A 16,135-nucleotide genomic window follows, 5' to 3' on the forward strand; every position below is an offset into this window, starting at 1 on the left:
CATGGCCTTCAGAGTCCAAATTGAAATCAAGTCCATGATTTCTTCTCTTTTTCTATTCTTTTCTCTTTCTTTTTTCATCCTCTCCGTTGGATCCAAAACATTTATCATCCCCCTCTCATACATTTATCGGTGGTTACGGCATTTTGGCAATTAGCGCTTTAAAGTCGGCGCAGGAAATTGAATTACATGCTCAGTTTGCACAGCGTTATTTTGCCAAGCGTACCCCTGGTCCCTGAAGAAACGCCTTGGTCAGACTCCAGCATACCCAAGGCCTGGATGTGAGCGAAGAGCCCAGGAGGAGTTTGTTTTTATGGAGGAAGAGAGGTCAGGCTCGTTGATATTTGAGATGGCAGCATCAAAAGGTAACCCTTTTAACCACTGCGAACCGACTCCGTAATAATTGGCACTGTAGTAATGCGGTTCCACCATTATTATCCGCTTGACGTTTTTCATGTTGGTAGGTTGTTCTGCGGGAGGTTTAGGTTTTAAATCTTTATTTTCAACTTTTTTCTTTTTTTTTTTAGTTTTAGTTTTTTGTTCCTGTTCACTACTACTCCACTGAATCTGATCATACGGTTAAAGTCAAAGAAGTCTTTACTTCAGCTTGTTTCCCTCTCCTCTCCTCTCCTGCCACCTCCCCGTCTCCACTCGTCTATGTAGGTGGTCACCCTCCACTGGGTACCACAGTGTACCACCTAACACTGAGTTGATCAGGGGGCTGAATAGCTCGTTTAGCCGCTGCAGACCAAGAAGCCAGAGTTTCATCTTCAAGAGGGCCAGTTGATGGTAATGACAGAGCCATCGATGATTGAGCCCATTCATGATAGGAGTGGCTGGAGTAGCAGGCTGCGTGCCCCCCGCCCCACCCTCAGTGACTCCCGCCTGTACGCCAGTCACTGTCTCGTGCGTGAGTGTTGCAGCGTGTGTGTGTCGCCCTCATTACGACCCATTGTCTGGCCTCATTCAAACACACTCTGAGAAAAGAGGGTGAAAGTGGGTAGGAAAGAAAGACGGAAAGATTAAATAATGGCCCTGTTGGCGTTTTTTGCGTTTGCCCTGACGGTATAGCAAGAGGGTGTGTGTGTGTGTGTGTGTGTGTGTGTGTGTGTGTGTGTGTGTGTGTGTGTGTGTGTGTGTGTGTGTGTGTGTGTGTGTGTGTGTGTGTGTGTGTGTGTGTGTGTGTGTGTGTGTGTGTGTGTGTGTGTGTGTGTGTGTGTGTGTGTCGTGTGTATAGTGTATACTGTATATATTGTCGCTGTCGGGCCGAAAGCTTACCTCCAAATTTCAACGTTAGTTTTTTCTTCATTTAATGATCTTCGTCAAACAAGAGTGTCAAAATGTTCCAAAAAATGTTTAATTTCCTGAAAAGTAATGAAGTTTCCACCCGACAGCAGCGACATACTGTATGTGTGTATGCTATGTATACATATACACCATTATGGATTGGTCAAGGGCATGATGTGAGCCCTTCACCGCGTGTGTGTGTGTGTGTGTGTGTGTGTGTGTGTGTGTGTGTGTGTGTGTGTGTGTGTGTGTGTGTGTGTGTGTGTGTGTGTGTGTGTGTGTGTGTGTGTGTGTGTGTGTGTGTGTGTGTGTGTGTGTGTGTGTGTGTGTGTGTGTGTGTGTGTGTGTGTGTGTGTGTGTGTGTAGCTCCCTCGCTGTACAATGACCAAAGGCTAAAATGCGACATGTTTTAAAGGGGAGGGGAAGGGACAAATAACCATAGAAACCGTTTGCCGTTCAGATGCAGTTACATAACGACACACCAGGTTTCAATCAATTTCTCATCACTGCGTTCCACTTCATCGCCTCGTCCAGGATGCTTTTGTATTTTTTTTTTTTACAACGAAACACGTTGTATTGTGAGAACACACTGGCTGTGGCTGCTGCATTACTGCAGGGGTCTTCAACAGGGGGTCCGGGACCCCTAGGGGGTCCTCAGAGTTACTACAGGGGGTCCTCCAAATTTTTGTGTGATAGGAACCTTTTTCTTATTTTTTTACATTAACCATTGAACCCTAGTGTCCATATTCTGAGAATTTTTGCCAAAAATAGCAGATCTACAAGCTCACAACGCCTTGCAGCTTGTAGAACGGCTATTTTTGGCAAAGACCTCTGGAGTAGAGGGGAAAAAGAGCAGCTTGTAGAACGGCTATTTTTGGCAAAGACCTCTGGAGTAGAGGGGAAAAAGAGCAGACAGAGTGAAAGGTCGACTTTATTAAGTATTGACGGTTCAAGTGGTTAAATCTGAGAACACAAAGACTCCTGACTGGGTTCTTCTCCCCCCCACCCCCCAGGCATGCCAGCAGCGTCCCTGGTGACCCCGGCAGACGTGATCAAGACCAGGCTACAGGTAGCGGCGCGTGCCGGTCAGACCACCTACAACGGCCTGACGGACTGCTTCTGGAAGATCCTCCGCGAGGAGGGTCCGCGGGCCTTCTGGAAAGGAGCCGGAGGTATGCTACTGCTGCTGCTCTAGGTTTGACGGGATTGTGGGAGCGGTGATGAATCGCGATGGTCGTAAATCATAATGTAGTAGACTTATGGTCCCATGTTTGTGGGAAAAAAAAGAGCATGGTATTAAAGATCACACACATTCATGCCACAGTATGTATTCGCTGCGTTGAATACATTAAATGTATTCGACTCAGTGAATACTAACATTTTTAGTCACAGCTCTCATTGCCTAAGCTCCTTACATCACTGGTTCACAAAATTAGGAAGAGTTTAAAGGAGATATCGCTATCTTACCTCGTTTTCTTGTTATTTAGCCTCCAAAAAATTGGTCCAGGTGTTTTTTTTCTTTTTTCTTTTTTTATCCAAAAAAGCATTATTGTCCATTTCGGCTTATACAGTTCACAACGGCAGACTTGGGCCATAGACAATTCCGCTTATTTACATTGCTTTAAAATCCACTTTTTCGCCTCATATCAGCTCTCTATGCACACGCTGTTGTGGTAGCAACAACATTGCACTGCAGGCTTACGTCATTGTTGTGAATTGGCCGTAAAAATGATTCGGTCACGTTCTAAATCTCATTGCGAGACTTCTGAATCCTGACAGGAAATGGGGGGAGAAATGGGGAGTGACACGCTGTAAAGATCGTCCGGATCAGGAATCGAACCGGTGACGCCGCCAGGCATCCATGCCTAAGTGGTATGCACCTGGACCAGTAGGCCAGCGGGTGCCCCATCCTAATACATTTCAATTTGTGGGTGCTTGCTTGTCTGAACCACTGTCTTACAGTACTTGATCTGAAACTGCAGTTGCTGGTTCCTGAGCTGGAATTTGAATGGATTCTTTTCTGCTCCATCCCACAGCCCGAGTGTTCAGATCCTCCCCTCAGTTTGGCGTCACGCTGGTTACCTATGAACTCCTGCAGCGGTGGTTCTATGTTGACTTTGGAGGACAGTAAGTTTCGCCTACTGAACGTCTTCTTTTGACTTTGTTTAAAGAAATGTCTGCTCAAGGGAAAGGACAAGGGTGAAGGTTGATACTCCAACCAACGTATTGCACATAGTATACATTTTCTGCTATTATTTTGTTTTGTTTTAAAGCAAGATACATTATTTATTGTTTTAATCTATGTAGAATATGACCAAGTGCAATAATACTTATTCATCATCAATTATTTTAATGAGCTTTTAGATTGGCAATGCTCAAAATAGGGATGCCAGATTGAAACTGTTGCAACTCTAATGGACTATATAGTCTGTTTATGCTGAGCATTTTAAAGAAAGAAAAGAAAGAAATGTAACCATTTCCACAAAATGCATTATTTCATTCAAATACATTATTTTTCATATTAGATTAGTTCAATTAACTGTTGCACCCCTAGTCATTTAAAGATCACTATTTGATATACTAGTAAGACGCCTCAGAGCGACAAGCGACCTCGCCCTTCAGGGCGACCATGCCATGTCTTGGCCATCTGGCCAGTGATGTATATCAGACCAGTCACCCATATTCTGTATGGAGACTCCTGGTACCCATATATGGAGATCCACAAACTGTATATGGAGATAATGTATGCTGTGATAGCCCAAACATGCTACTCAGTTATTTGTTATGTGAAAGACCTATGACGTCTATGACATCAGACATCATACATACAATCCCTTTTATGCCCATACATGGAGATCCCTGCCTGTAGAACCAGCCACACAGATATGGGCTGTCTTGGCTGTATGGGCTTAATATCGATGACATCAGGGATCTCCATGTATGGGCAAAAAAGAGATTCTGTTAGTGTGGTTCCCCTGACATCACAGTGAAGTCAGAGCGTGATGTCAGAGCGGCAAACCCATTCTGTTAGAGCGGTTCCCCTGACATCACAGTGACGCCAGAGCATGATGTCAGAACGGCAAACCCATAGAACGTAAAAAGGTGTACACGTCCAGACGGAGTCAGCATGTGCCGTTTCACATACTAAACTACGACCTTCGGTTGCAAAAGATAATTACATACATATTATTTATCACTGCAATGCACCAACCTCATTCAGAACAAAATAAAGACATTCTAGATCTGAATGTCGTACGATGCAGTTTCTTTTTCAGCAGGGTTTATTTCCAGTTAGCTACACTCGGTGGGTGTCCTTCCACCTCTTGCCAGAGACAGAACATGCCACAAGACCAAAAATAATTTCAGAGTACATCAGCTGACCAACTCAACCCCTCGCTCTGAGCTCTGGATGTGAAATCTTTACTCAAACGCACAATCCTACCGTGCGTTGATGCGGGGCGGACGCAATCAGCTCAACCTCTACATAATACTTTCCCTGCTACTTCTGCTATTGAAATGAGCTCACGTTCCCTCTGTTAAATTGGCTGCTTTATCGACATCACCCCGTAACTAAAGTTGAAAAGATCCAATGGTAGATAAAGTACAGAGAGGATTTCACTGTTGTGTCCCCCCCCCCCTCCCAGTAAGTAACCTATAGTGTGTTTTGCGATGGCCAGTCTTCTGCTGGTACAGTTTGTATTCTGTCAACGTTTCGATCGATCGGTAGATCTACAGTATATGAGGAATCATCAGGAATCTAAAATAAATAGCTGACATTTTCTACCGGTGTGCAGACTCTATTGTTGATTTGCTGTTTGTCCTGCACCTGGGCATTCAGAGTGGATTTGCATGCAGTCAGTCTTTTCATACAGTTTGTCTTCTGCAAATCATTGCTGTCAGGCGGAAACCTTTATTTTCTTTTTGTAAATCCATGTGCTACCTCATTGTCACACAAAAGTAGAGAAAATAGCCTATAAGTTCTACAAATTCGCAATGCGTTGCAATGTGATGCATTTTCAACTTGTAGATCTGCTATTTTCACATTTTATTTTGAAAGTTAGGTAACAAACTTGTGACAAAAAAATAACTATTGGTTCCCTTCGATCACAGGTTCTTTTTTTCCATATCCTCAAAAGTAACGGGCTTGGGACATACAAGGTTTCCGTCTGACGGAGTCCGTTCAAAGCCTTGACAATGCAGACTACTGTACAAGTAGCTTCTCTCTGTAATGCTCTGGACCAAATCAAATGCAGATCCATTGAATATTCCATGTGGCTTGGTGTGGGTTTGAACTGATCTCCCTCTGTTGTCCATATTGGAAGGATATCACAGGACCCAGCATGAAACCCATGTGGGATATTCATTTAGGGGGAAGAGAAGGATCACCCATCTTCCACTTTTAATATTCGATTAAGATGTTTATTTTTGTGGTGAACATTGTTTAATATAAAAACTCTCCTCCCCCTCTCTCTGTCTTTTTTTCTTACATACTGTCTCCTCTGAAACTTCATCATTTTTCCTTCTTTCCATTTTTTCCCCTACTACCACTGATTCTCTCCTTCTGCTTTTCCACCCCCTTTTACTCTCTCTCTTATTCTCTTTTCCTCATTGGCGTAAAGCAACTAAGTACATTTTCTGTACTTAAGTACACTTTTACTTCTACTCCACTACTGTACATCTCAGAGGCAAATATTGTACTTTTACTCCACTACAATTATTTGAAAACTACTAGTTACTTTTTAGATTTTGATTATTATTACAAAACATACTATAACAATTTCAGCCCTATCTACAGTACATTTCAGCCATTTGAAAATAGCCGATCTGCAATCTCACAATGCGTCGCGATAGCTTGTAGATCTGCTATTTTCAAATTATTTTATACACATACCGTACACTTGTGAAATGGGACGTTCTGCGTGTACTTTCAACTTTTGGTACTTTTAAGTACATTTCGAAATCAATACTTTTGTGCTTTTACTCAAGTACATTTTGAATTCCTGACTTTTACCTGTAACGGGAGCATAATCTACATTGCAATATTGATACTTTTACTTAAGTAAGACACGTGAGTACTTTTTCCACCACTGGTTTTCCTCCAACCGCCCCGTTTTGTCTAAAATGTTCTCTCTCTCTCTGTCTCTCTCTCTCTCTCTCTCTCCACACCACAGAAAGCCACTTGGCTCAGAGCCCACCCCCAAGTCTCGGATCAGCCTGCCGGCGCCCAACCCCGACCACATTGGAGGCTTCAGGTTGGCCGTGGCCACGTTCGCTGGCATCGAGAGCAAGTTCGGACTCCATCTCCCACGATACACTGTGCAGGAGGCGGTGGCGGCAGCAGCGGCGGCGCCCCCTTCCCCCCCGACCGCCCCCTGACCCCCCATGCATGGCGCTTGAATGGATGTCTGGAAGAGAAGAGAGAGAGAGAGCCTGAATGTTTGACGTACGCGCACATGCATGTATATATATGCATGTGCGTATTATACATGCCACCCAGCTAGTACATTGTCTCTGGACTTTTTAAGTTTACTTGTTTGTCGATGTTTTGTTTTGTCTTATGTAGGCATAGTATAGTCTGTGAAACCTAACACAGAAAGCTGGAGTCAGTATGCAGTCACATTGTTGAGCTATACTCTTTGTCCTGGTTACTCAAGACACTTAGGACTGACTGGTGTGCAGTGTTTGCTTCAACAGGGTAGTCTTATGTATTTAACTTGTATATATTGTAGTTTTTTTGTTTTTGTTTGTTTCCCATACTGTGGAACTGGTACGGTATCAGAAGGGCTGGTTACATTTGAAAATGGACTAGACCAGGGGTCTTCAACAGGGGGTCCGGGACCCCTAGGGGGTCCTCAGAGTTACTACTGGGGGTCCTCCAAATCTTTGTGTGATAGAAGCTTTTTTTCCTCCTTTTCAATATTAACCACGTAAATCCCTAGCTTGTAGATCGTCTATTTTCGGTTTGGTGTAGATGGGGGAAAAAGAGCACACCAAGTACAGAGTGAAAGGTCAAGTTTATTAAGTATTGATGGTTCAAGTGTTTAAATATCTGTAAACACAAATTTAGATGAACCCAAAATACACTGCTGTGCTGTCAAACGATGAAACTAAACTATATGGTATCTATGGGTTGTGGGGGGTCCCTACTTCATCTCTCTCTCGACTAAGGGGTCCTTGGCCTGAAAAGGTTGAAGACCCCTGGACTAGACTGCTTATGAAAACTATTCTTTACAGCTGCTTCCGTTGTCTTCCATCTACTGCTTTGTAACCTAAAATAACGATCCAAATATGGATTTCCATGTTGTGTTAAATAGTAATTAATTATAAAGTACTGTAGCACAAGCTCTACTGTATATATGAAAAAGAGACAGAGACATATTTTCATATCTATACAGCCACTTTATGCAATTATGCACTGATTTGATGAAATGTCTGTCATGAATATGACCAAAACAAGCACTTGAATGTAAGGAGAGTACTGTATATGGCACATATAGCTGTAGTACTGACTTGAAAATAGTATCTGCTGTCTGAGCTGTTTGGTTGCAGATCCAACTGTGATGATAATATGTCTAGAAGAATGATGGCACCCATTCCTCTTCTGTTGTAAGTGGTGTCACAATTACAAGTACAGTATGTACAAATCTGTACAGTACAAAAAAAAAGTAGGATGTACGTATGGTGTGTAATAATTGTGCCTTACTGTACGTATGGCAGCAATGTGTGTACCCCCATAAGAGCGAGTAAACGGTACCCGTTAGTAAATAATGTGTGTGAAAGAGTCATTCTCAACTTTCCTGTTTTTTTTTTCATGTTCTGTTCAGATGGATTCTTGCCACCACAGTAAAGCTACGTACCCATCATATCCAGCAAGCTCTCTGTGTTGGCTGAGCCCACACTTTTCTACAGAGACGGCTTTATTGCCCACCTTTGGCAGCAAGTTTAAATGATTTGAACTTTGATCCAATTCGCTGCTGACCTTTAAATGGGCCTCCAATGAAATGACTTTAAATGGGCCTCCAATGAAATAACTTGTATTAAAAAAAGAGCACTAACAGTCCATTACACATACTGTACAGTAGGTTGCTCATTACTGTATGTACTGTATAGGCAGCTTAACAAGCAACAGTTCAATACACACACAAGAAACAGCAGTCTAGCGGTTTCTCCGGCAATGCTTTAATGGTAAATGTAGCAAGGTGAACAGCAAGCACTCTGTTACAATATACCTCTCGTTTATCATTATGACCCATTAAATAATATGCTGCTGAAGTTCAGAACAAAAGACAAAGTACTGTGCTAAACCAGACTTGAATGTTTTCTGTCACTGAATGGTCCATGGACATAAAGCATTTAACAAGCTTCACAGCAGGTTATGTCACCATATTAATTTCACGTCGATGTAGTTGTAATATCCCATAAATGTGTCACATGCAGGCGTAATACAGAGAGAGAGCGAGAGAGGAAGCACAACAGAAGGCTAAACTGCAAACATGTTTTTGTAAACATAATACACACTACACAATGAAACCCTGTTTTCTTCTGTTGCAGACAGTGCAATACATTGTTACAGTACACACGTAACTTCATAAGGCTAAATAGACTGCACTTCATACCGGCTCACGAGTTGCAAGCACCACATCACTTTTTAGGAACTCTGCGAATAAACAAGGGTGATCAAATAAATCGGCGATGGTTTCCTTAATCGAGACCATTTGTGTTCACAGGATGGCAAAATGCATCAATACAGTACGAGAAAGCGTGTCCCTGTCAGGGACAAGGTGGTTACAGTACATATAAATAAAGACAAACTGAGGGAGGTTGAGAAGCACATGCTACGACAGCTCGATGAGTGCCAGGCCACCAGTTGGGTTTGATCCCACCACGATCCCCCAAATCCCATCAGTTCTTTTGGTGGTCTTGGTCTGTCCCTATGAAGCCAGCTCCACGGGACCCTCTTCCTCGCCGTCTGCTCGGTTGGCACGGATCTCCATCAGGGTCCGGGCGAAGCGGGCCCAGTCATCACTGTGGGCCACTGACAGCTACAATAGATCACAGACAATATAATAAGGAGGTTATTGTTTGGCTGTGTGTGCCTTATCCGGCGTTATCCATTCCTTAGATCACTTGTTTCCCAAACAGTGGGTCGGGATCCATTGGTGAGTTTTATTGGAGTAAAAAAAAATCTGTTCCTAATGTCAAATTAATATATTTTAAATATAAAACTAATATAATTGTATACATTTGAAAACAAACAAATGTAAGAAATTCTATAAATAAAACAATTATAAGAAGTAGTGAAAATAGTTGATCTACAAACTCGCAACGCAGCACAAAGCGACACGTTGTATGCTTGTAGATCTACTATTTTCACTAGTTTGGGTCCCAGGCAAACGTTTAATCTCTCTTTTAGGGCCCCAACCTGAAAGGTTTGGGAACCACTGCCTTAGATGGCAGGTTTCAGACAGGTTCAAGTCCCATGCCCAAGGTACACGGAGGACCATCGTGGAGGGGTGTCCCTCCCCCTGTTTCCTGAGAGCTAAAGGGTGGGGGGTTATATCTGAAAGAACTCTAACTAAAATTTTACTGAAAGAAAATCCTACCTACATGCCTTTAGAGCACTGGGGGAATTTGAGAAAATTTAGACAATTTTAGCCCTAAAAAGGCCAATGTACTCCAGAGATGGACTGTAGGTTGAGTGGGATTTGAACATGGAACCTCTTCACTGAGAGTCTGAGCATTAGACCATTAGGCCATCTCTCACTGTAAATTTGTTTTGGTGCTTTTGAGCACTTATTTTGTATTTTAACCGTGAAAAGATCCAAGTAATAGAGCAGCAATTAGTAGGGTGGCTGGGTTTTGAACACAGAACCTCTGCACCTCAAGTCTGATCTTTAGACCACTACACCATCTCCAACCTAAATAACATCAGGTGCTTTTGAGTAATTATTTTGTACTTTACCCTTGAAAATGTCAAAGCAAAACAGCAATGTAGGAGGATTGAGATTTGTACATGGAACATCAGCAATGAGAGTCTGATCTTTAGACCACTACTCCATATCACTACCTTTTGAGTGCTCTTGAGTAATCCTTTTGTATTTGAACCTTGAAAAGCTTAAAATACAAAATAATTACTCAAAAGCACCAGGAGCCATCTATGTTGAGAGATGGTGTAGTGGTCTAGACATTTGACTCTCTGTGCAGAGCTTCTGTGTTCAAATCTCACTCCTCCTATGTTGCTGTTTTACTTTTACATTTCTTTCAAGGTTAAAATACAAAAGAGTTAGTCAAAAGCACTAGAAAATGCATCTAGTGGTCTAAAAATCAGAGTTATCGTACAGATCATTGTTGTTGCTTTTCAAGGTTAAAAATACAAAAGAAGTATTCAAAGCACCAGATAAAGTCAGACTCTGAATGCAGAGGTCACATGTTCAAATCCATTCCTGTAGTGCTTTGACCTTTTCAAGGCTAAAATAGAAGAGAACAACTCAAAAGCACCAGGAGATACCTGTTGAGGGCCCAAAGGTGCCTTGGCTCAATGGTATGGTTGCTTGATCGGTTGTCCCTGTTACAGGCAGGTTTCAGACAGGTTCAAGTCCCATGCCCAAGGTACACAGAGGACCATCGTGGAGGGGTGTCCCTCCCCCTGTTTCCTGAGAGCTAAAGGTGGGGGGTTATATCTGAAAGAACTCTGTCCAACTAAAATTTTACTGAAAGAAAATCTCAGTCAGTATAAACCATGCTTAAAGACATTCAAATGGTAACAGGCCATATTGCACTTGAGTGTATGAGTGTTAAGATGTACCCTTGTTCTGTGGGAGGAGATGTAAGTCATGGCTGCCACCCAAGCTGCAACCACTGTATATCCAGGCTGTAATTAAACAGGAAGGAGGAGGAGGAGGGGAGGGTGCAGCCATTTTGAACCCCCGGAGAGCAGAACACAGCAGAGGGCGGCTAGCTGCTACACATCGCATCGTCAATATCTTGCCTTGACTGTGATTGTCTGGTAGCCGCGTTTGACCAGATAAACATGCCTTGTTAGGCTGTGGACATTAGATTTAGTAGGCTAAAGTTTTTTGGGGCAGAATTGTTAACGTGTCACTCTCTCCACATGCTGTTGCTCGTTGTAACGTCTTTATGGGGGGGTGGGTGAGAGGAGGGGGGTTCTTGTAAATAACACCACCCCACACGCGCTCCCCTGCCTCCCATGTCGTAAAACCACTGGGTTTTATTGATGACTCTCCATTAACATCAGCCCAGAAAGGCCACACGCTCTACCGAGCCTCTCTTCCCGCTCACCACACGACAGAAGAGGTTGCTAAAATTAGCCTAGTGGGCTAAGCTAACGTGCCCTCGCCCATGCAAGGCTCCAGACCAGAGCCCAAAAAACAAACCCTCCAAACGTGAGAGGCACAGGCAGGGTGGTGGCGGTGGTCAGGGGCGTCACAAGGGGAGGGGGGGAGTGGGACTAAGTTACTAGGGCCCAAGGTAAAGGGCCTTATTAATTACGTCAGATATACAAGCTCACAGCGCGGCACCGAGTGCCGCACTGCGAGCTTGTAGATCTGCTATTTTTGAAAAGTCGTGAAAATGTGTGCAAATCTTTGACTATATGTATTTTTAGGCGAACATTTCTAACTCAAATTTTGCTTCTGCGGGGTTCCTGGAACTAAGTATTTTGATATGGAGGTCCGTGGCCAAATACATATCATTTTGGGGGTCCTTGACATGAAAAAGTCAGCGCTCCACTGACATAGAAACATAGGTTTTTTAAAAAAACCTTCAAAGACTTTTTCACGATTTAAAAAAAATAGCAGATCTACAAGCTTGTAGATCTGCTATTTTTCAATAGTTAAAGCACAACATAATGCAGTGAATCCTTGTACCCGGGGCCCAGAATTTGGTGCGACACCCCTGGCGGTGGTAAAGTCATGTGGAGGCTGTTGGAGAGAGACACGAGAGCGTGCTTAAGAGAAAAAAAAAATCAAACACAAACATCCATGGCAATGCTGACAGTTGGGTAAACATACAGGACTAAAAGACCTAAAATGGGTGGTTGTGGCACATGCAGAGGTTTTACTATGAAAAAAAAAACACTTTGTACTTCTGTACACAGTTCTTCACAAAGTTTCCTTGGTTTCTTTACCCAGTACAGTTATGTGACAGACGAGACGACAAAAGTATGCAACGAGTGCTCATAGTCTTTACATACAGCGTGTTTGTATGAATTAAATATTATACATGTGTAGTGTATAGCGATGGCAATTTAAAAATGTCAACACGGAAGGTGTAATAATTTCTATATTATAACAATGATTATTCCATGTTTCTCCTCAATTATCCACATCCACATTAACCCTGGCCTGAGGTAGTGGATGGCCCTTCACTGTCCCCAGGACAGAACAAGATAAATAGTCATGTGAATGTACAGTATATGAATGTATGCTGCGATGTGAATGTACTGTATACTCTGTGACTGTGAGTACAATTTACTGTATGTGAGGGCAATATAACAAGTGTGACAATTAAGAATTGTATTAGTCAAAGTACAATAAGGGTACCTTCTATGTGCACTTTCAATGTGCAATAATAATATTACTAGTAAGACGCCTCAGGGCGACATGCGACCCCGCCCGAAAGGGCGAGGTCGCGCCAATTCTTGGCCATCTGGCCAGTGATGTAGGCCTATATCGGACCAGTTACCCTGTATATGGAGACCCCTGGTACCCATATTATGGAGATCATGTATATGGTACATCCCTTTTATGCCCATGGAGATCCCTGTCTTAAACAGCTACACAGATATGGGCTGTCTTCCTCCGGTTTTCATAGTAAACTTGCGACCATAGGTCGCAACAAAGACTAAATGTCATTTTCCTTTATATGTTCCCATGTCCAATAATAAATTGTTAATCGCAATCATCTGTGTGACAAGTAATCGTCAAGTAAAATGTCATGATTGTGGAAACAGCAACATCAGCGTTGGTACTTCACCTCTCCAGCATCATAGATCCACAGGCGTCCCTCTGAGTCACCCACGGCCACCTCCTTCCCACCTGAAGACCAGCGCACTCTGTTGAGCGCAGACGCTCCCTCGATGGTAACACTGGCGGTTGGGACCTGGCACATACAAGTCATATACAATCATAATTATAGACGTTATGTAGCCAATCTGTAAGTGAGCCAATGTAATCGGCCATAAATAATTCAACTGAATGCTATACAGTATAGACTACTGTAGAACTCTCATGGTGCCCTCATACTGTAGGCCAAAAGCCTACTAAAATATGTTATATACGACATCTCTCAGATTTAACATACATGTGTTTTTGATTTTCGTTTGTATAATTCAGTCACAAATATACTGCTTATGTGATAGATCTTGAATCACTATTCATATTTTTTTAATTAGGTATTTAACTCCTAGCAGGGGTGCAGCAGGGAGACACTCTTGCCCCCTTCCTCTTTATCATAGCTCTGGACTACGCGCTCAGGAAAGCCATCAACAGGCGGGAGCAGGAGCTTGGCTTCACAATTACACCAAGGAAGTCTAGTAGAAACCCTGCTGTAGCCCTGGCAGACCTAGACTACGCAGATGACATCTGCCTGGCCTGGTGTCTGACCGTGTGGAGCAGGCGCAGAGAACTCCTGAACAGAGTGGAGGTGGAATGTGCTATGGTTGGCCTCAGACTGAATGCAAAGAAGCCTGAGGTAATCACCTATAACATCCACATGGACCATCCCGCTCTGCGAGAGGTCAATGACTTCAAATACTTGGGTTCCTGGATGAACTCCACAGAACAGGACCTTAAGGTCAGGAAGGCACTAGCGTGGAGGGCCCTGAATGGCATGTCAAGAGTGTGGTGCTCGAATCTCCCCCGACACATAAAGCTGAGCCAATTCCACGCCACTGTGGAGTCTGTCCTCCTGTATGGCTGCGAAAGCTGGACCCTGACATCCAACCTGCAGAAGTCCCTGGATGGGTGCTACACCAGAATGCTACGAGCTGTTCTGAATGTGGACCAGAACATCCACATTACCAACAAGGACCTGTCCAGGCAACTGTCGAAGCTCAGCAAGAAGGTAGCAGCTAGGAGGATGAAGCTGGCCGGCCACTGTCACAGGCATCGGGAGCTCCCGGCCAGCAGGCTGGTCCTGTGGGAACCAATGCGCGGGCTTCGATCGCGAGGACGTTCCGCGTTAACGTATGTGGACGTCCTGAAGAAGGAGCTGAAAGCTCTTCGGAGCTGGCCGGATGTATAGAGAACCGGAAAGATTGGAGACTCCGATGGAAGCTCATCTGAGGACGACCGAGAGAGAGATTTGCTATTCAAATTATATTATTGCAAATATTAAAAGGTTCTGAATCACAAACTTTATTTAATTGGTTTTATATTGTTTAAATAACCGTAAGACAATAAAAGGGAATGTGTTGTTATTACATTATTTCTAGTACATTTGTTCAATTCTTTTTTTTTTTTTACAAAAAATATTTGTTCAATTTTAAACTGTTAAAGTTTAGAATATCATGTGGGTCATCTTACCCCTTGACTTGGATCAACTTACCCCTAACCTCGGGCAAGTTGAGCCACACGACCACTTTTTTTTTACAGTCTATACATTTAGCCTGTCCTCTCCTTTGACTAACAACAAACAACAACACAAACACAAATTAGAGAGTTTCATAGAATAGTTTGACAGCACTATGATCAGTGTTGTGTCAATGATGCATGCAGTGATCATTAGTTGGTGATGATCTGACACGCTCTTTGGTCAACAGCCACCACACAGCGCACCTTCTAATGTCTGGTGTCTGAACGGCCTCCATAAATTGTTCCTGTCATGTGGAGGTTGGGTTTGACACATGTCAGAGTGGAGACAGAGGCCTTGGCATCACGTCTCCTAATGCACAGCTTCAGCACTGACCACAGGCTGACTGTCATTAGTCAGCTAGCTTCCCCTGCTCCACCCGACTGGAACACAACTGTGGAACCTAAATTGTCTCTCTCTCTCTCTCTCTCTCTCTCTCTCTCTCTCTGTGTGTGTGTGTGTGTGTGTGTGTGTGTGTGTGTGTGTGTGTGTGTGTGTGTGTGTGTGTGTGTGTGTGTGTGTGTGTGTGTGTGTGTGTGTGTGTGTGCGCGCGTGCACGTGTGCGCGCCTGCGTGCGTGTGTGCGAGAAATGAGAACCAGGCGTACTGCAGTGCCATTATGAGTGTGTGCTTTTAATACGACAGTAACAATGGAAGGCTGTTGCAATTAGATTGACTGTCTGTGTCTCTGTCTAAGCAAATGTTTCTTATAAAACACATTGTGAGCAGAGTTAGGCCATCAATAATGAACTCATCCGAGGCCTGTTGTTGTGGGAAGCATGCTAAACTTATCATCTACTGTATGCTCCTACTGTGCTGGACCGAAAACAGTCATTAGTAACGGGTTCCACGGCTGAGTGCTACGTATAGTTGCTAGAGAAGGACTGGACAGAAGAGGGGAGAAGACGTGCAGAGAGGTCAAGCGGGTTAAGAGGAAAGAAGTTAAACAGAGCAGAGATTAGCTGGAACATATAGGCTAATATAACAAGACTGACAACAGAAACGTCTCACCCCGCAGTGCCACCAAGAGGCGAGACAGAAAATGTTAACATTTTCCGGACACTACAGACAAACAGACAGACACTGTTATCCTAAAGTCTCGCTGGTCCAAGGGACAAGACAAAAAAATTATGAGATATGAATGAATATCAATTCCATTACAGTTGTATTAACATTCATAGGACCGATAGTGAGTTGAGAGGAAGAGAGAACTAGAAAAGAAAATTTCTACAACATTGTGTAGCGGTTGGTGTTAGCATTAG

At 43.4% G+C, this 16,135-nt stretch overlaps 2 protein-coding genes across 2 annotated transcripts in view; one reads left to right on the forward strand and one right to left on the reverse strand.

Annotated features, from left to right (window-relative positions):
* slc25a13 (solute carrier family 25 member 13) overlaps window positions 1-6,660 on the forward strand; it is a gene marked incomplete at both ends in the record, with an annotated part of 82,331 nt that extends 75,671 nt beyond the window's left edge. The window contains 3 exons of the mRNA XM_080735552.1: window positions 2,298-2,456; window positions 3,321-3,411; window positions 6,456-6,660. Of these exons, the coding sequence (XP_080591678.1) occupies window positions 2,298-2,456; window positions 3,321-3,411; window positions 6,456-6,660 (455 nt within the window). The remainder of the gene's footprint in view (window positions 1-2,297; window positions 2,457-3,320; window positions 3,412-6,455) is intronic.
* A 2,351-nt stretch (window positions 6,661-9,011) lies between these two features.
* Window positions 9,012-16,135, reverse strand: part of dync1i1a (dynein cytoplasmic 1 intermediate chain 1a) — a 96,806-nt gene continuing 89,682 nt past the window's right edge. Inside the window, exons 17-18 of the mRNA XM_080735672.1 lie at window positions 13,279-13,404; window positions 9,012-9,326 (exon numbers count right to left, since the gene is read on the reverse strand). Coding sequence (XP_080591798.1) covers window positions 9,216-9,326; window positions 13,279-13,404 — 237 coding nt within the window. The 3' untranslated portion in view covers window positions 9,012-9,215. The remainder of the gene's footprint in view (window positions 9,327-13,278; window positions 13,405-16,135) is intronic.

Source organism: Nannobrachium achirus (assembly GCF_963921795.1).
Source record: "Nannobrachium achirus genome assembly, chromosome: 10".
Taxonomy (NCBI): domain Eukaryota; kingdom Metazoa; phylum Chordata; class Actinopteri; order Myctophiformes; family Myctophidae; genus Nannobrachium; species Nannobrachium achirus.